This window comes from Gigantopelta aegis, chromosome 6 (assembly GCF_016097555.1).
Source record: "Gigantopelta aegis isolate Gae_Host chromosome 6, Gae_host_genome, whole genome shotgun sequence".
In the NCBI taxonomy this organism is placed as follows: domain Eukaryota; kingdom Metazoa; phylum Mollusca; class Gastropoda; order Neomphalida; family Peltospiridae; genus Gigantopelta; species Gigantopelta aegis.
Window position 1 is genome coordinate 740,909 of NC_054704.1, and position 22,174 is coordinate 763,082.

General features: G+C 36.2%; 1 protein-coding gene across 1 annotated transcript in view; it reads left to right on the plus strand.

Moving 5' to 3' along the window:
* LOC121376386 (tRNA selenocysteine 1-associated protein 1-like) overlaps positions 1 to 22,174 on the plus strand; it is a 152,546-nt gene that overhangs the window by 123,602 nt on the left and 6,770 nt on the right. Inside the window, exons 5-10 of the mRNA XM_041504237.1 lie at positions 970 to 1,073; positions 4,627 to 4,774; positions 13,684 to 13,740; positions 15,355 to 15,466; positions 19,740 to 19,785; positions 21,587 to 21,645. Coding sequence (XP_041360171.1) covers positions 970 to 1,073; positions 4,627 to 4,774; positions 13,684 to 13,740; positions 15,355 to 15,466; positions 19,740 to 19,785; positions 21,587 to 21,645 — 526 coding nt within the window. The remainder of the gene's footprint in view (positions 1 to 969; positions 1,074 to 4,626; positions 4,775 to 13,683; positions 13,741 to 15,354; positions 15,467 to 19,739; positions 19,786 to 21,586; positions 21,646 to 22,174) is intronic.

Sequence of the window (22,174 nt, forward strand, 5' to 3'; positions counted from 1 at the left end):
CTATTTTTTCTATTCACAGACCTGAGTTTTCACTATATTGGGGACTGTATCACAGACCTGAGTTTTCACTCTATATTGGGGACTGTATCTATTTTTTATATTCACAGACCTGAGTTTTCACTCTATATTGGGGACTGTATCTATTTTTTATATTCATAGATCTGAGTTTTCACTATATTGGGGACTGTGTCTATTTTTTATATTCACAGACCTGAGTTTTCACTCTACATTGGGGACTGTATCTATTTTTTTTATATTCACAGACCTGAGTGTTCACTATATATTGGGGACTGTATCACAGACCTGAGTTTTCACTCTATATTGGGGAATGTATCTATTTTTTATATTCACAGATCTGAGTTTTCAATCTATATTGGGGACTGTATCTATATGTTTATATTCACAGACCTGAGTTTTCACTCTATATTGGGGACTGTATCTATATGTTTATATTCACAGACCTGAGTTTTCACTCTATATTGGGGACTGTATCTATATGTTTATATTCACAGACCTGAGTTTTCACTCTATTTTGGGGATTGTATCTATTTTTTATAATCACAGACCTGAGTTTTCACTATATTGGGGACAGTATCTATTTTTTATATTCACAGACCTGAGTTTTCACTATATTGGTCACTGTATCTATTGTTTATATTCACAGACCTGAGTTTTCACTCTATTTTGGGGATTGTATCTATTTTTTATAATCACAGACTTGAGTTTATACTATATTGGGGACTGTATCTATTTTTCATATTCACAGACCTGAGTTTTCACTATATTGGTCACTGTATCTATTTTTTATATTCACAGACCTGAGTTTTCACGCTATATTGGGGACTATCTATTTTTTATATTCACAGACCTGAGTTTTCACTCTATATTGGGGACTGTATCTATTTTTTATATTCATAGACCTGAGTTTTCACTATATTGGGGACTGTATCTATTTTTTATTATTCACAGACCTGAGTTTTCACTCTATATTGGAGACCTGTCTTCTGATGTTGACGACTATCAGCTGTACAGTGCCTTCGCTAAACGATATCGCTCAGTCCGAGCAGCCAAGGGTAATATATGACTAATATGTCACTTGTAATATATGACTAATATGTTGCTGGTAATATATGACTAATATGTCACTGGTAATATATGACTAACATGTCACTGGTAATATATGACTAATATGTCATTGGTAATATATGACTAATATATCACTGGTAATATATCCCTGCCCACTGAACTGAAGTAGCTATCTTTTGCATCAAGCAGGGGTCAAAATTGGTTGAAATTCCTACCAGTTATTTGGTCCGGTAAGCTAAACATTCTACCAGGGAGAATCAAAACCTGCCAGACCAAAATTATTATACAGTATAAATGCAAAATAATTCCCAGTCCAATAGGATGCAGGCAAAATATCTCGCAGATGATTGTGATGTTGAATGCAAAAACTGGTCGGGGAAACTTTAATTCAAAATGCCGCTGCAAACACCAATGTTTAGAACCTCTGGTACTGATATACTAATACTTATTTCACATAATGTTGATAAAGTTACAAAACAAAAACAAGCAAGAAAAACATACAAACACCAACTGCCCCCCCCCCCCCCCCCCCCCTCCATTAACCCCAAACAAAAACAAACAACAACAACAAAAAACACAACTATTCCATTGAATTAAGTTGCTCAGAATTCATTCAGTAGTAACTATTATTAAATTTCTACCAGTCGAGCAAAATTGAAACAAAAGCCCTCTGTGGTTATTGAAAATAGCTCCACCGTTGTTTTTATAGCAATACAATGGTGCTGCATATGCTCGTTCCACCTCCAGGTCGGGAAGTGTTGGTTGAAGGAATCCAGTTAAGCGTACCAATTGTGTCCAAATGTTTACATCGTTTGAACATGTAGTCGTGTTATTGTTTGTATGATCCAGTTAAGCGTACCAATTGTGTCCAAATGTTTACATCGTTTGAACATGTAGTCGTGTTATTGTTTGTATGATCCAGTTAAGCGTACCAATTGTGTCCAAATGTTTACATCGTTTGAACATGTAGTCGTGTTATTGTTTGTATGATCCAGTTAAGCGTACCAATTGTGTCCAAATGTTTACATCGTTTGAACATGTAGTCATGTTATTGTTTGTATGATCCAGTTAAGCGTACCAATTGTGTCCAAATGTTTACATCGTTTGAACATGTAGTCGTGTTATTGTTTGTATGATCCAGTTAAGCGTACCAATTGTGTCCAAATGTTTACATCGTTTGAACATGTAGTCGTGTTATTGTTTGTATGATCCAGTTAAGCGTACCAATTGTGTCCAAATGTTTACATCGTTTGAACATGTAGTCGTGTTATTGTTTGTATGATCCAGTTAAGCGTACCAATTGTGTCCAAATGTTTACATCGTTTGAACATGTAGTCGTGTTATTGTTTGTATGATCCAGTTAAGCGTACCAATTGTGTCCAAATGTTTACATCGTTTGAACATGTAGTCGTGTTATTGTTTGTATGATCCAGTTAAGCGTACCAATTGTGTCCAAATGTTTACATCGTTTGAACATGTAGTCGTGTTATTGTTTGTATGATCCAGTTAAGCGTACCAATTGTGTCCAAATGTTTACATCGTTTGAACATGTAGTCGTGTTATTGTTTGTATGATCCAGTTAAGCGTACCAATTGTGTCCAAATGTTTACATCGTTTGAACATGTAGTGGTGTTATTGTTTGTATGATCCAGTTAAGCGTACCAATTGTGTCCAAATGTTTACATCGTTTGAACATGTAGTGGTGTTATTGTTTGTATGATCCAGTTAAGCGTACCAATTGTGTCCAAATGTTTACATCGTTTGAACATGTAGTGGTGTTATTGTTTGTATGATCCAGTTAAGCGTACCAATTGTGTCCAAATGTTTACATCGTTTGAACATGTAGTGGTGTTATTGTTTGTATGATCCAGTTAAGCGTACCAATTGTGTCCAAATGTTTACATCGTTTGAACATGTAGTCGTGTTATTGTTTGTATGATCCAGTTAAGCGTACCAATTGTGTCCAAATGTTTACATCGTTTGAACATGTAGTCGTGTTATTGTTTGTATGATCCAGTTAAGCGTACCAATTGTGTCCAAATGTTTACATCGTTTGAACATGTAGTCGTGTTATTGTTTGTATGATCCAGTTAAGCGTACCAATTGTGTCCAAATGTTTACATCGTTTGAACATGTAGTCGTGTTATTGTTTGTATGATCCAGTTAAGCGTACCAATTGTGTCCAAATGTTTACATCGTTTGAACATGTAGTGGTGTTATTGTTTGTATGATCCAGTTAAGCGTACCAATTGTGTCCAAATGTTTACATCGTTTGAACATGTAGTGGTGTTATTGTTTGTATGATCCAGTTAAGCGTACCAATTGTGTCCAAATGTTTACATCGTTTGAACATGTAGTGGTGTTATTGTTTGTATGATCCAGTTAAGCGTACCAATTGTGTCCAAATGTTTACATCGTTTGAACATGTAGTCGTGTTATTGTTTGTATGATCCAGTTAAGCGTACCAATTGTGTCCAAATGTTTACATCGTTTGAACATGTAGTCGTGTTATTGTTTGTATGATCCAGTTAAGCGTACCAATTGTGTCCAAATGTTTACATCGTTTGAACATGTAGTCGTGTTATTGTTTGTATGATCCAGTTAAGCGTACCAATTGTGTCCAAATGTTTACATCGTTTGAACATGTAGTCGTGTTATTGTTTGTATGATCCAGTTAAGCGTACCAATTGTGTCCAAATGTTTACATCGTTTGAACATGTAGTGGTGTTATTGTTTGTATGACTAATCAGATTTAAAAAAAATACATATCATTTTTTTTTTTAATAAAACAATCAAAACAAACAAAAAACGCAATAACACAGGTTTTTAAAGTTTTTATCATCCAGTCATTAAAAGCAAAACATGCTAAAAGTATCGGTCAGATCAGAATCTTACCTTGAACCAGTGAATCATTTAACACTAAATAATTATATTTCTATTATATTCATTACAATTTAAAATCGTCCCATGGGTCGAGCCACAGCAATGAGAGTTTGTAACATCAGAGAACATCATTTCTGATGACATCACTTTACATTGGTACTTTATCTTATTGAGAGTTTGTAATGTCAGGGAACATCATTTCTGATGACATCACTTTACATTGATACTTTATCTTATTGAGAGTTTGTAACGTCAGAGAACATCATTTCTGATGACATCACTTTACATTGGTACTTTATCTTATTGAGAGTTTGTAACGTCAGAGAACATCATTTCTGATGACATCACTTTACATTGGTACTTTATCTTATTGAGAGTTTGTAACGTAAAAATGTAAAAAAAAATCAAAATAAAATAAGAAATTTTAGTGCTATTATTATTATTATTATTATTATGGTGCTGTTATAAGTATGTTTCAAATTTAATTATAAGGATTGTCTGTTATTTATTTTTCATTCAAACCCTGATAAACATAAAAGAAATAAGAAACAAGACATAAAAAGATTTATTTAAATGTTATTAATGTTAGTGTATCAGTGCTTGAGATCGTTTAGTATTCAGTAGATTTTAAACTGAAGATGTTATTTCTCTCTTTAGTCGTCCTTGGCTCCAGTGGTAAGAACAAGGGATTTGGCTTCGTACGATTCTCGGAGGAAACGGATCAACAGAGGGCGCTCATTGAAATGCAGCACATGACAGGAATTGGTCGCAATCCGATCCGAGTGAGCCTGGCACAGCCAAAAGGGTAAAACAGAACAGACTGTTCTCTCCTCATCTGCTTGTGTAAAACAGACCGTTCTCTCCTCATCTGCATGTGTAAAATAGACCGTTCTCTCCTCATCTGCATGTGTAAAACAGACCGTTCTCTCCTCATCTGCATGTGTAAAACAGACCGTTCTCTCCTCACCTGCATGTGTAAAACAGACCGTTCTCTCCTCATTTACATGTGTAAAACAGACCGTTCTCTCCTCATCTGCTTGGGTAAAACAGACCGTTCTCTCCGTTCTCTCCTCATCTGTATGTGTAAAACAGACCATTCTCTCCTCATCTGTTTGGGTAAAACAGACCATTCTCTCATCTGCTTGGGTACAACAGACTGTTCTCTCCTCATCTGCTTGTGTAAAACAGACCATTCTCTCCTCATCTGCTTGGGTAAAACAGACCGTTCTCTCCATTCTCTCCTCATCTGTATGTGTAAAACAGACCGTTCTCTCCGTTCTCTCCTCATCTGTATGTGTAAAACAGACCGTTCTCTCCTCATCTGCTTGGGTACAACAGACTGTTCTCTCCTCATCTGCTTGGGTAAAACAGACCGTTCTCTCCTCATCTGCTTGGGTAAAACAGACCGTTCTCTTCGTTCTCTCCTCATCTGTATGTAACAGGGTCCATGTAATGAACAACAACAACACGTCTCGTTTGGAAAACCTTTTACTCGTGGGAGAATGTCAATAACAACACCCTGCAAGGTTAAAACTACACAATATATAATAATCATTCATTATAGGCTGATTGCACAAATATATGTCAAATCTTCAATTCATCATAATAAAACAAATCACAAAAACATTGCAATCAAATAGTTAACTGCTTCTGTTCAACATTTGCTGGTTCACACCTATAGGTCATTAAAAATACTCTTTCAAGGGGAGATAACCACTAAAGTAAATGGTAAGCATGAAATGAATATATTACCCTAATTGGATATAAATAAATTACAAATAAATATATTGTGAGAAAATAAATACTTTACTCTATTAAATATTAATGATGTTAAATATTAATAAGGTATTTAAATGATGTTTGACAATAAACCATCACTATACCATACCCTGTATGTTGTACACGGGTGATCGACAATGGTTCACAAGTTGTCACTACTGTCAACACCTGGGGAATAATAAAATATAACTAAATACCTAATATGGGTTATTAAGCATTACCTCATTACAGACAAACAAAACATAAAACATTCGCACCGCATACACCCATCGGTATACAGTAATAAATGTTATTGGAAATATTAAAAAATTGATAAATGCCTAAAATACAAACCTAACCTTAAAATACAACCTTTAAGCTAAATAATTAATATTATATATTGTTAAGATTACTTTTAGAAACTATTTAAACATTTAACAATTGGTTATAGTTACTCACAAAACTTCACACAATAATAATTAAATTTTCAAAATAATTTAAACACCATTTACCTGTAATAATTAATTTCTACATAACTATATTATATTATATTTGTTGTTTTAATAATGTTTAACTAAAACTATTAAACTAATTTAAATGTAATCTGTCCTGTCACAATCTCATGTCCAACATGTCTGCTGTCAGTGTGATTTGTGATCATGAAAAGCGTGCAGTGCTATTATCCAATCAGATAAAGGATACCTGACTAAGAAAACTATTAAAATAAATACTATTTGGCAGACAACTATATCTGACAAATACCTAAAACATAATATTAAAAATAGCAAACTATATACACTTAATATTACTAAAATATCACCTGCCACATGTATGTATAAAACAGACCGTTCTCTCCTCATCTGCTTGGGTAAAACAGATCGTTCTCTCCTCATCTCCATGTGTAAAACAGACCGTTCCCTCCTCATCTGCTTGTGTAAAACAGACCGTTCCCTCCTCATCTGCATGTGTAAAACAGACCGTTCCCTCCTCATCTGCATGTGTAAAACAGACCGTTCCCTCCTCATCTGCTTGTGTAAAACAGACCGTTCTCTCCTCATCTGCTTGGGTAAAACAGATCGTTCTCTCCTCATCTGCAGACCGTGCATGTAAAACAGACCGTTCCCTCCTCATCTGCATGTGTAAAACAGACCGTTCTCTCCTCATCTGCATGTGTAAAACAGACCGTTCTCTCCTCATCTGCATGTGTAAAACAGACCGTTCTCTCCTCATCTGCTTGTGTAAAACAGACCGTTCTCTCCTCATCTGCATGTGTAAAACAGACCGTTCTCTCCTCATCTGCTTGTGTAAAACAGACCGTTCTCTCCTCATCTGCTTGTGTAAAACAGACTGTTCCCTCCTCATCTTCATGTGTAAAACAGACTGTTCCCTCCTCATCTGCATGTGTAAAACAGACCGTTCCCTCCTCATCTCTATGTGTAAAACAGACCGTTCTCTCCTCATCTGCATGTGTAAAACAGACCGTTCCCTCCTCATCTGCATGTGTAAAACAGACCGTTCTCTCCTCATCTGCATGTGTAAAACAGACCGTTCCCTCCTCATCTGCATGTCTAAAACAGACCGTTCCCTCCTCATCTGCATGTGTAAAACAGACTGTTCCCTCCTCATCTGCATGTGTAAAACAGACCGTTCCCTCCTCATCTGCTTGTGTAAAACAGACCGTTCCCTCCTCATCTGATTGTGTAAAACAGACCGTTCTCTCCTCATGTGCTTTTGTAAAACAGACCGTTCTCTCCTCATCTGCTTGGGTAAAAAAGACCATTCTCTACTCATCTGCTTGGGTAAAACAGACCGTTCTCTCCGTTCTCTCCTCATCTGTATGTGTAAAACAGACCGTTATCTCCGTTCTCTCCTCATCTGTATGTGTAAAACAGACCGTTCTCTCCTCATCTGCTTGGGTACAACAGACTGTTCTCTCCTCATCTGCTTGGGTAAAACAGACCGTTCTCTCCTCATCTGCTTGGGTAAAACAGACCGTTCTCTTCGTTCTCTCCTCATCTGTATGTAACAGGGTCCATGTAATGAACAACAACAACACATCTCGTTTGGAAAACCTTTTACTCGTGGGAGAATGTCAATAACAACACCCTGCAAGGTTAAAACTACACAATATATAATAATCATTCATTATAGGCTGATTGCACAAATATATGTCAAATCTTCAATTCATCATAATAAAACAAATCACAAAAACATTACAATCAAATAGTTAACTGCTTCTGTTCAACATTTGCTGGTTCACACCTATAGGTCATTAAAAATACTCTTTCAAGGGGAGATAACCACTAAAGTAAATGGTAAGCATGAAATGAATATATTACCCTAATTGGATATAAATAAATTACAAATAAATATATTGTGAGAAAATAAATACTTTACTCTATTAAATATTAATGATGTTAAATATTAATAAGGTATTTAATGATGTTTGACAATAAACCATCACTATACCATACCCTGTATGTTGTACACGGGTGATCGACAATGGTTCACAAGTTGTCACTACTGTCAACACCTGGGGAATAATAAAATATAACTAAATACCTAATATGGGTTATTAAGCATTACCTCATTACAGACAAACAAAACATAAAACATTCGCACCGCATACACCCATCGGTATACAGTAATAAATGTTATTGGAAATATTAAAAAATTGATAAATGCCTAAAATACAAACCTAACCTTAAAATACAACCTTTAAGCTAAATAATTAATATTATATATTGTTAAGATTACTTTTAGAAACTATTTAAACATTTAACAATTGGTTATAGTTACTCACAAAACTTCACACAATAATAATTAAATTTTCAAAATACAAACACCATTTACCTGTAATAATTAATTTCTACATAACTATATTATATTATATTTGTTGTTTTAATAATGTTTAACTAAAACTATTAAACTAATTTAAATGTAATCTGTCCTGTCACAATCTCATGTCCAACATGTCTGCTGTCAGTGTGATTTGTGATCATGAAAAGCGTGCAGTGCTATTATCCAATCAGATAAAGGATACCTGACTAAGAAAACTATTAAAATAAATACTATTTGGCAGACAACTATATCTGACAAATACCTAAAACATAATATTAAAAATAGCAAACTATATACACTTAATATTACTAAAATATCACCTGCCACATGTATGTATAAAACAGACCGTTCTCTCCTCATCTGCTTGGGTAAAACAGACTGTTCTCTCATCTGCTTGGGTAAAACAGATCGTTCTCTCCTCATCTCCATGTGTAAAACAGACCGTTCCCTCCTCATCTGCTTGTGTAAAACAGACCGTTCCCTCCTCATCTGCATGTGTAAAACAGACCGTTCTCTCCTCATCTGCTTGTGTAAAACAGACCGTTCTCTCCTCATCTGCTTGGGTAAAACAGACCGTTCTCTCCTCATCTGCATGTGTAAAACAGACCGTTCCCTCCTCATCTGCTTGTGTAAAACAGACCGTTCCCTCCTCATCTGCATGTGTAAAACAGACCGTTCTCTCCTCATCTGCATGTGTAAAACAGACCGTTCTCTCCTCATCTGCTTGTGTAAAACAGACCGTTCTCTCCTCATCTGCATGTGTAAAACAGACCGTTCTCTCCTCATCTGCTTGTGTAAAACAGACCGTTCCCTCCTCATCTGCTTGTGTAAAACAGACCGTTCTCTCCTCATCTGCTTGGGTAAAACAGACCGTTCCCTCCTCATCTGCTTGGGTAAAACAGACCGTTCCCTCCTCATCTGCATGTGTAAAACAGACCGTTCTCTCCTCATCTGCTTGGGTAAAACTGCATGTGTAAAACAGACCGTTCTCTCCTTATCTGCTTGGGTAAAACAGACCATTCTCTCCTCATCTGTTTCGGTAAAACAGACCATTCTCTCCTCATCTGCTTGGGTAAAACAGACCGTTCTCTCATCTGCTTGTGTAAAAATGTGATATTTACCATTATTAACTGGGATAATAATATTTTGCTGTCAATGGGTCATTTGTTTACAGCCAACAAGACCTGTATACCTGAGTGTTATGTTTTGATGATTTTAGTTAAAGTGAGTGACATCAAACTACAGTTGTGCTAATCGTGAAGACACCATATTACCAGTGAGGCGACTTAAGAACTTTGATTGACTAAATATCGAATAAAAATGTTATTTTAGAAGTGTTATAGGATAAATAGAATTAGCTACTCATGTTTTGTAGTATGCAAAATATCAACCTCGTCTAGTTAATCAGTATTTGTCTCTGCAGAGCCTTGACAAATTAACATAGACTCGGTTCATATTTTTCATATTAAAAAATACTTCGACGAATCCTCTATTTATAGCTTTTTAGTTTTGTTGTTTTATTATTATTTATTTGTATATAAATGTATAGTTATTTTTTTAAATAATAAAATAATATTTTCAAAATATCGATACAGAACAATTAATGAATGTACTTTTAGTCCCAGTGGTATTATTTTGGTGAGTTATCTCCCCTTTGACTGTTAGTAAACTTATCCAGTTGGAATTATTTATAGAGATCAGTTATTCTATAAAAGATGATAAAGTCAGTATGTTTCCATGGTGATTCTCCTGTTGGTCACTTGTCTGATAAACTATTGAGTGTTGGTAATGAGAATACACCGAGCCTTCACAGTTCCAACTGTCGCATGCAGGTTGTCAAGGGTTTCAACTGTCACGTGCAGGTTGTCAAGGGTTTCAACTGTCTGCTGTCAGTGTGATTTGTGATCATGAAAAGCATGCAGTGCTATTATCCAATCAGATAAAGGATACCTGATAGGAAAACTATTAAAATAAATACTATTTGGCAGACAACTATATCTGACAAATACCTAAAACATAATATTAAAAATAGCAAACTATATACACTTAATATTACTAAAATATCACCTGCCACATGTATGTGTAAAACAGACCGTTCTCTCCTCATCTGCTTGGGTAAAACAGACTGTTCTCTCATCTGCTTGGGTAAAACAGATCGTTCTCTCCTCATCTGCTTGGGTAAAACAGACCGTTCTCTCCTCATCTGCTTGGGTAAAACAGACCGTTCTCTCCTCATCTGCATGTGTAAAACAGATCGTTCTCTCCTCATCTGCTTGGGTAAAACAGACCATTCCCTCCTCATCTGCTTGTGTAAAACAGACCGTTCTCTCCTCATCTGCTTGGGTAAAACAGACCGCTTGGGTAAAACAGACCGTTCTCTCCTCATCTGCTTGGGTAAAACAGACCGTTCCCTCCTCATCTGCATGTGTAAAACAGACCGTTCTCTCCTCATCTGCTTGGGTAAAACAGACCGTTCTCTCCTCATCTGCATGTGTAAAACAGATCGTTCTCTCCTCATCTGCTTGGGTAAAACAGACCGTTCCCTCCTCATCTGCTTGTGTAAAACAGACCGTTCTCTCCTCATCTGCTTGGGTAAAACAGACCGTTCCCTCCTCATCTGCTTGGGTAAAACAGACCGTTCCCTCCTCATCTGCATGTGTAAAACAGACCGTTCTCTCCTCATCTGCTTGGGTAAAACTGCATGTGTAAAACAGACCGTTCTCTCCTTATCTGCTTGGGTAAAACAGACCATTCTCTCCTCATCTGTGTCGGTAAAACAGACCATTCTCTCATCATCTGCTTGGGTAAAACAGACCGTTCTCTCATCTGCTTATGTAAAAATGTGATATTTACAATTATTAACTTGGATAATAATATTTTGCTGTCAATGGGTCATTTGTTTACAGCCAACAAGACCTGTATACCTGAGTGTAATGTTTTGATGATTTTAGTTAAAGTGAGTGACATCAAACTACAATTGTGCTAATCGTGAAGACACCATATTACCAGTGAGGCGACTTAAGAACTTTGATTGACTAAATATCGAATAAAAATGTTATTTTAGAAGTGTTATAGGATAAATAGAATTAGCTACTCATGTTTTGTAGTATGCAAAATATCAACCTCGTCTAGTTAATCAGTATTTGTCTCTGCAGAGCCTTGACAAATTAACATAGACTCGGTTCATATTTTTCATATTAAAAAATACTTGTGACGAATCCTCTATTTATAGCTTTTTAGTTTTGTTGTTTTATTATTATTTATTTGTATATAAATGTATAGTTATTTTTTTAAATAATAAAATAATATTTTCAAAATATCGATACAGAACAATTAATGAATGTACTTTTAGTCCCAGTGGTATTATTTTGGTGAGTTATCTCCCCTTTGACTGTTAGTAAACTTATCCAGTTGGAATTATTTATAGAGATCAGTTATTCTATAAAAGATGATAAAGTCAGTATGTTTCCATGGTGATTCTCCTGTTGGTCACTTGTCTCTGATAAACTATTGAGTGTTGGTAATGAGAATACACCGAGCCTTCACAGTTCAACTGTCGCATGCAGGTTGTCAAGGGTTTCAACTGTCTGCTGTCAGTGTGATTTGTGATCATGAAAAGCATGCAGTGCTATTATCCAATCAGATAACGGATACCTGACTAGGAAAACTATTAAAATAAATACTATTTGGCAGACAACTATATCTGACAAATACCTAAAACATAATATTAAAAATAGCAAACTATATACACTTAATATTACTAAAATATCACCTGCCACATGTATGTGTAAAACAGACCGTTCTCTCCTCATCTGCTTGGGTAAAACAGACTGTTCTCTCATCTGCTTGGGTAAAACAGATCGTACTCTCCTCATCTGCTTGGGTAAAACAGACCGTTCTCTCCTCATCTGCTTGGGTAAAACAGACCGTTCCCTCCTCATCTGCATGTCTAAAACAGACCGTTCTCTCCTCATCTGCTTGGGTAAAACAGACCGTTCTCTCCTCATCTGCATGTGTAAAACAGATCGTTCTCTCCTCATCTGCTTGGGTAAAACAGACCGTTCCCTCCTCATTTGCCTGTGTAAAACAGACCGTTCTCTCCTCATCTGCTTGGGTAAAACAGACCATTCTCTCCTCATCTGCTTGTGTAAAACAGACCGTTCTCTCATCTGCTTGTGTAAAAATGTGATATTTACCATTATTAACTGGGATAATAATATTTTGCTGTCAATGGGTCATTTGTTTACAGCCAACAAGACCTGTATACCTGAGTGTTATGTTTTGATGATTTTAGTTAAAGTGAGTGACATCAAACTACAGTTGTGCTAATCGTGAAGACACCATATTACCAGTGAGGCGACTTAAGAACTTTGATTGACTAAATATCGAATAAAAATGTTATTTTAGAAGTGTTATAGGATAAATAGAATTAGCTACTCATGTTTTGTAGTATGCAAAATATCAACCTCGTCTAGTTAATCAGTATTTGTCTCTGCAGAGCCTTGACAAATTAACATAGACTCGGTTCATATTTTTCATATTAAAAAATACTTCGACGAATCCTCTATTTATAGCTTTTTAGTTTTGTTGTTTTATTATTATTTATTTGTATATAAATGTATAGTTATTTTTTTAAATAATAAAATAATATTTTCAAAATATCGATACAGAACAATTAATGAATGTACTTTTAGTCCCAGTGGTATTATTTTGGTGAGTTATCTCCCCTTTGACTGTTAGTAAACTTATCCAGTTGGAATTATTTATAGAGATCAGTTATTCTATAAAAGATGATAAAGTCAGTATGTTTCCATGGTGATTCTCCTGTTGGTCACTTGTCTCTGATAAACTATTGAGTGTTCGTAATGAGAATACACCGAGTCTTCACAGTTCAACTGTCGCATGCAGGTTGTCAAGGGTTTCAACTGTCACGTGCAGGTTGTCAAGGGTTTCAACTGTTGCGTGCAGCTTGTCCAGGGTTTCAGCTGTTGCGTGCAGGTTGTCCAGGGTTTCAACTGTTGCATGCAGGTTGTCGAGGGTTTCAACTGTCGTCTGCAGGTTGTCAAGGGTTTCTTGGCTGTCAGCCTCACTCAGTTGTTTATTGTTTTCTTACAGATCTGAATATTCATCAAGCTCCAGCAAGTATCGACGAGACCATGATAGTGGATCCGGGTAAGTTTATCTTTCATATCCATGAGATATGTCCACTAATTGGAATATTAGAGTTGAATTTTAATCTCTTGCACAGTGTGTCAGTAAATTTATATTGTTACCGTATATCTTCGCCTGTAAGTCGATCTCGGCTATAAGTCGAGTCCCTAATTTCAAGCCCTGAAAACATATTTTTTTATTGACCCGTTTATAAGTCGACCCATGAAAAACTACTTATAAATATTGAAATATTTCTTATTTTCAGCACATGAGAACAATAATATTTGAACAAAAGAAAATTATTTTACAAACTTCGGTTTTCACGTTTTGTACATCGCAATATGATCAGACTATTCCAATCAAACTATCATTATTACATAGCATCAAAACGAAATATTCCCTTAGTAGAGAGTGAAAGCTGTTTGACTGTTATTGTATAGTACTGTACAGATGGTTTTGTGCACAGACAAGAACTTTATTTATAAACACTGACAACAGATCACTACGATAAAACTGAAAGTATCACGTTTTGCCGCCATATTAATACATGTAAGGAGGATAACTCTGGAAAGTACACTGGTTTTTGTACCAAATGATGTGTGTCCCTATTGCTCTAGATAAGTGAACTGCAGAGATCAGTCTATTTTAAGGGAACGCTCAGTAATATTCATGAAGTTAATCACCGCCAAAACATTGTTTGAACAACCATTAATGCCAGTGACCAGATTTCAAAATAAACTCAGGCAACAGGTAGTTAGTATTGTTTACATTTTTACTATTAGTGATGACTGTTAATTTAACTAAGTGGACTGTTGTCTTGGCATGTGAGTGAGATCGTACGCCTTTTCGCATAACCAAAACCGTTCTAATGCCAAAAAAAATAGGTTATAAAAAATAAATGTGTCAAATTAACATATTTGAGTATAAATACATGGCATACTTCAACAATAAAACTTGTAAAATAATCCCCAAAACAGTAATATATTTTGGTGAAATTTTTTTACCCTCTTATAAGTCGACCCCCCAAGTTATAAAATAATTTTTGGGTGAAAAAAATTCGACTTATAGGCGAAGATATACGGTAGTCTGTTTTATTTTTTGAATATTTTAACTATGTATGGTAGTTTCTACTGACAAATGCTAAAATGTGTACAGTGATACATAAGCAGTGGTTTGATGTTTTGATGTTCGTGAGGCTTTCTTTTTCTGGTTTCTCATTATATTATTTAACTCTTGTCATCTTATATTTGACATTACAAATGTATTAATTAACACGTTTGCATTTTAAATTATGTTTGTTGTAATTTGGTTCATACTCTGTACACAATCCTGTCACAGTATTATCTTCAAGCCAACTTGACGAGGCCACATCAAGCTGATCATTGACTAAACTGATAGAGTGTAGATTTAGGTGGTGAGGTGTATTAATGATGTCCAAGCTAAACTGACGAGGTGTAGATTAAGCTTATAACATGTAGATCAAGCTTATAATGTGTAGATCAAGCTAATAACATGTAGATCAAGCTAATAGCGTGTAGATCAAGCCAATAGCATGTAGATCAAGCTAATAATGTGTAGATCAAGCTAATCAGGAGTAAACTCATCTGATTAGGTACCACTTAACATTTATTACAGATACAACTCCTACAGCTCCCACTACCCAGGCTCCTACTACGCTGGCTCCTATTCCTGGGGAGGATACACCTACAACTACAACCAGTACTGTCCTCCTCCCCCCACACACCAGGTAAACACTTGATACAACTACAACCAGTACTGTCCTCCTCCCCCCACACACCAGGTAAACACTTGATACAACTACAACCAGTACTGTCCTCCCCCCACACACCAGGTAAACACTTGATACAACTACAACCAGTACTGTCCTCCCCCCCCCCCCACACACACACATCAGGTAAACACTTGATACAACTACAACCAATACTGTCCTCCCTCCCCCCCCCCCCGACACACACCAGGTAAACACTTAATACAACTACAACCAGTACTGTCCTCCTCCCCCCACACACCAGGTAAACACTTGAAACAACTACAACCAGTACTGTTGTCCTCCCTCACACACACCGGGTAAACACTTCCCCCCCCCCCCACACACACTTACACATCAGGTAAACACTTAATACAACTACAACCAGTTCTGCTAAAACACCCCACACAAGTAAACACTGGGTCAACTACAACTGGTACAGCTAAAACACTCACACAAGTTAAACTGGTTTAACTACAACTGGTTCAGCTAAAACACCACACACAAGTTAAACACTTGATACAACTACAACTACTACTGGTTTCAGCTAAAACACTTACACACATTTGATACAACTAAACTGGTTGTCCTCCCCCCACACACTGGTAAACACTTGATACAACTACACAAGTAAAACTGTCCTCCCACACTGGTTCAGCTAAACACTTGATACAACTACAACCAGTACTGTCCTCCTCCCCCACACACACCAGGTAAACACTCTATACGAAGTTAACTGGTTCTGTCCTCCTCCTTTCCCACACACCAGATAAACACTGGATTAACTACAACTGGTTCAGCTAAAACCCCCACACACACCAGGTAAACACTTGATACAACTACAACCAGTACTGTCCTCCCACATACACCAGGTAAACACTTGATACAACTACAACAGCTAAAACTGTCCTCAAATAACAACCAACCAGGTAAAAACACTTACACAAGTTGCAACCAGTACTGTCTGGTCAGCTAAAACACAGGTACACACTTTACAACTACAACCAGTACTGTCCTGGTTCCAGCTAAACACTTACACACAAGTTAAACTGATATAACTACAATCAGTACTGGTTCAGCTAAAACACACACCAGGTAAACACTTGATAAAACTACAACCAGTACTGTCCTCCTCCTCCTAACACACACAAGTTAACTGGTTCATACAACTACTGGTTCAGCTAAAACACTTACACAGTTAAACACACCAGGTGAACACTTGATACTACAACCAGTACTGCTAAAACACAACTTACACATCCAGGTAAACACTTGCTACAACTACAACACAGTTAAACTGTCCTCCTCCCCCCACACACACACAGGTAAACTTTAACTATACAACTACAACCAGTACTGTCCTCCTCCCCCACACACACCAGGTAAACACTTGATACAACTACAACCAGTACTGTCCTCCCACACACACCAGGTAAACACTTGATACAACTACAACCAGTACTGTCCTCCCACACACACCAGGTAAACACTTGATACAACTACAACCAGTACTGTCCTCCCACAACACACCAGGTAAACACTTGATACAACTACAACCAGTACTGTCCTCCCCCACCAACCAGGTAAACACTTGATACAACTAAACTGTACTGTCAACACTATACACACAGCTAAAACACTAACACACTTAAACAACTTTAACTATACTGGTTCAGCTAAAACACTTACACAAACAAACTGGGGTTTAACTATACTGGTTCAGCTAAAACACTTACACAAGTTAAACTGGTTTAACTATACTGGTTCAGCTAAAACACTTACACACCAGTTAAACTGGTGATAAAACTACAACCACTACACAAGTAAACTGTCACTTACACACCAGTTAAACACTTCATACAACTACAACTGGTACTGTCCTAAAACACTTACACACCAGTTAACACTGGTTACAACTACACTGGTACTGTCCTAAAACACTTACACCACATCACTGGTTAACACTTGATACAACTAAACCTTACTGTCCTCCTTCAGCTAAACACACTGGTTAAGTTAAACACTTGATTTAAACTGGTTTACTGGTTCAACCAACTAAAACACTTACACAAGTTAAACTGGTTTAACTACCTGGTTCAGCTAAAACACTTACACAAGTTAAACTGGGTTTCCTATACTGGTTCAGCTAAACACTTTACACAAGTAAACTGGTTTAACTACCTCCCCCAGCTAAAACACTTACACAAGTTAAACTGATTTAACTAGTACTGTTCAGCTAAAACACACACACAAGTTAAACTGGTTTTAACTATACTGGTTCAGCTAAAACACTTACACAAATTAAACTGGTTTCAACTACACTGGTTCAGCTAAAACACACACACAAGTTAAACACTTTACACAACTACAACCAGTTACAACTAACTGGTTCAAAACACTGGTTCAGCTAAACACACACAAGTTAAACTGGTTTAACTACACTGGTTCAGCTAAAACACACAAGTTAAACTGGTTTAACTACACTGGTTCAGCTAAAACACGAACACAAGTTAAACTGGTTTAACTACACTGGTTCAGCTAAAACACTTACACACCAGTAAAACACTGGTTTATACAACTGGTTCAGCTACTGTCCTAACCTGTACCCAAGTTAACTGGTTTACACAAGTATACTGGTTTAGCTACACTTTTCACAACTACAACAAGTACTAAACTGGTTTAACACACTGGTTTAGCTAAAACACTTATTTTACACACAAGTAAACTGGTTCTGCAATACTGGTTCAGCTAAACCACTGTAAACAAGTTAAACTGGTTCAACTAGTACTGTTTCAGCTAAAACAGCTAAAACACTTACACAAGTTAAACTGGTTTAACTACTACTGGGTTCAGCTAAAACACTTACACAACCCTAAACTGGTTCAGGTAAACACTTGATACAACAACAACCAGTAAACCTGGTTTTACACACAAAACACAGGTAAACACTTGATACAACTAAACCACACTGTTCAGCTAAAACACACAGGTTAACACTAAATACGAACTTCAACCAGTACTGTTCAGCTAAAACACTGATTTTCTCAAGTTAAACTGGTTTAACTACACTGGTTCAGCTAAAACACTTACACAAGTTAACTGGTTTTAACTATACTGGTACAGCTAAAACACTTACACAAGTTAACACTGATTTGGGTACAACCATGGTTCAGCTAAAACACTTTTTCACAAGTTAAACTGGTTTATACACTGGTTCAACCAGTACTGTACACACAAGTTAAACTGTTTACACTACACTGGTTCAGCTAAAAATCGGCACTTACACAAGTTAAACTGGTTTAACTATACTGGTTCAGCTAAAACACTTACACAAGTTAAACTGGTTTAACTACACTGGTTCAGCTAAAACACTTACACAAGTTAAACTGGTTTAACTACACTGGTTCAGCTAAAACACTTACACAAGTTAAACTGGTTTAACTACACTGGTTCAGCTAAAACACTTACACAAGTTAAACTGATTTAACAAGTTAAACTGGCTTAACTATACTGGTTCAGCTAAAACACTTACACAAGTTAAACTGGTTTAACTATACTGGTTCAGCTAAAACACTTACACAAGTTAAACTGGGTCAATTATACTGGTTCAGCTAAAACACTTACACAAGTTAAACTGGTTCAACTATACTGGTTCAGCTAAAACACTTACACAAGTTAAACTGGTTTAACTATACTGGTTCAGCTAAAACACTTACACAAGTTAAACTGGTTTAACTATACTGGTTCAGCTAAAACACGTACATAAGTTAAACATGTTTAACTATACTGGTTCAGCTAAAACACACAATTAACTGGTTTAACTATACTGGTTCAGCTAAAACACTTACACAAGTTAAACTGGTGATTTTTACACTGGTTCAGTCTAAAACACTTACACAAGTTAAAACTGGTTTAACTAGTACTGGTTCAGCTAAAACACACTACACAAGTTAAACTGGTTTACAACTACAACCAGTCAGCTAAAACACTTACACACAAACTGGTTAACACTGGTTCAACTAAAACACTTCACTCCTGCCTAAACTGGTTTTACTAAACACTTCAGCTAAAAACTACACACCAATACTGTCCTCCTTATACTGGTTCAGCTAAACACACTGACACAACTACAACTTGAGTAACTGTACTCCTCCCAGCCAAACACACACACAGGTTAAACTTGATTTTACTACAACTGGTTCAGCTAAAACACTTACACAAGTTACACTGGTTTAAACTATACTGGATTCAGCTAAAACACTTACACAAGTTAAACTGGTTTAACTACAACACACCAGGTAAACACTAAAACACTACAACCAGTACTGTCCTTTAACTACACACTTCAGGTAAAAACTTGATACAACTACACACCAGTACTGTTACTGGTCCAGCTAAACACAACACACACAGTTAAACTGATTGATAAAACTACACTGGTTCAGCTAAAACACTGACACAAGGTAAACTGGTTACAACTACAACTGGTGTCAGCTAAAACACTACACACAAGTTAAACTGGTTTAAACTATACTGGTTTCAGCTAAAACACACACACAAGTTAAACTGGATACAACTGGTTCAGCTAAAACACTCCCACAAACAACTGGGTAAACACTATACAACTACAACCAAAACACTTCACATTAACACAACTGGTTTAAACTACTGGTTCAGCAAAAACACTTACACAAGTTAAACTGGGTTAAACTATACTGGTTCAGCTAAAACACTTACACAAGTTAAACTGTACTGTCCTACCTGGTTCAGCTAAAACACTTGACACAAGTTAAACTGTACTGTCCTCCCTGGTTCAGCTAAAACACTTGACACAACTAAACTGGTTCACTGTCCTCCTCCCCTCACACACCAGGTAAACACTTGATACAACTGCAAAAAGTATTAACTGTTACTGTTCCCCCACACACTGGTTTAAGCTAAACACTTACACAAGTTAAACTGGTTTAACTATACTGGTTCAGCTAAAACACTTACACAAATTAAACACTTGATTTAACTACACTGGTACAGCTAAAACACTTACACAAGGTAAACACTGGATACAACTACAACTGGTTCAGCTAAAACACTTACACAAGTTAAACTGGTTTAACTACACTGGTTACAACTAAAACACTTACACAAGTTAAACTGGTTCAACTACACACCAGCTAAAACACTTACACAAGTTAAACTGGTTTGTCTACACTGGTTCAGCTAAACACTTGACACAAGTTAAACTGGTTTAACCTACACTGGTTCAGCTAAAACACGAACACAAGTTAAACTGTACTGTCCTCTACCCTGGTTCAGCTAAAACACACACACAAGTTAAACTGGTTTAACTACACTGGTTCAGCTAAAACACTTACACATGTTACACCAGGTAAACTTGATACTGGTTACAATCAGTACTGTCCTCCCACACACACTGGGATACAGGTAAACACTTGATACAAACACAGTACACAATTTAAACTGATTGAACTCTTCTGGTTCAGCTAAAACACTTACACAAGTTAAACTGGGTCAATTATACTGGTTCAGCTAAAACACTTACACAAATTAAACTGATTTAACTATACTGGTGCAGCTAAAACACTTACACAAGTTAAACTGATTTAACCATACTGGTGCAGCTAAAACACTTACACAAATTAAACTGGTTCAGCAGTAAAACACTTGACACATGGCAGGTTCTCTATTAATGTGCAGACTCGGTTAAACAGGTTCTCTATTAATGTATAGACTCGGTTAAACAGGTTCTCTATTAATGTGTAGACTCGGTTAAACAGGTTCTCTATTAATGTGTAGACTCGGTTAAACAGGTTCTCTATTAATGTGTAGACTCAGTTAAAGAGGTTCTCTATTAATGTGTAGACTCGGTTAAACAGGTTCTCTATTAATGTGTAGTTTATGCAGTGTGTTAACACATTTACATTAACAAAGTTACATTTTAGACTGATTCTAATTAATGTGTTAATATCATTAGCCTGCAAAGTTACATTTTAGACTGATTCTAATTAATGTGTTAATATCATTAGCCTGCAAAGTTACATTCTAGACTGTAGATATGTTAATATAGTTACACTGTTTTAGATCCTGGTGTTGAAGTCAACATAAATCGAGAAAACCGAGAATTCATGGAATCAAGTGAAGTAAGTAAACATTTTGTTCAAAGCAAACATTTGTTTCCATGAAAAATGTTTGTGATGTTCTACATGTTTTAAAAATAGGTTTATAACTTGGGTTAAGTGTTATAATTCAGTTATCTACACAAGGTTTATAACTTGGGTTAAGTGTTATAATTCAGTTATCTACACACGGTTTTTAACTTGGGTTAAGTGTTATAATTCAGTTATCTACACAAGGTTTATAACTTGGGTTAAGTGTTATAATTCAGTTATCTACACAAGGTTTATAACTTGGGTTAAGTGTTATAATTCAGTTATCTACACAAGGTTTATAACTTGGGTTAAGTGTTATAATTCAGTTATCTACACAAGGTTTTTAACTTGGGTTAAGTGTTATAATTCAGTTATCTACACAAGGTTTTTAACTTGGGTTAAGTGTTATAATTCAGTTATCTACACACGGTTTTTAACTTAGGTCAAGCATTTTAATTCAGTTATTTACACAGGTTTTTAACATGAGTTAAGCATTTTAATTCAAATATCAGGCCCGTAG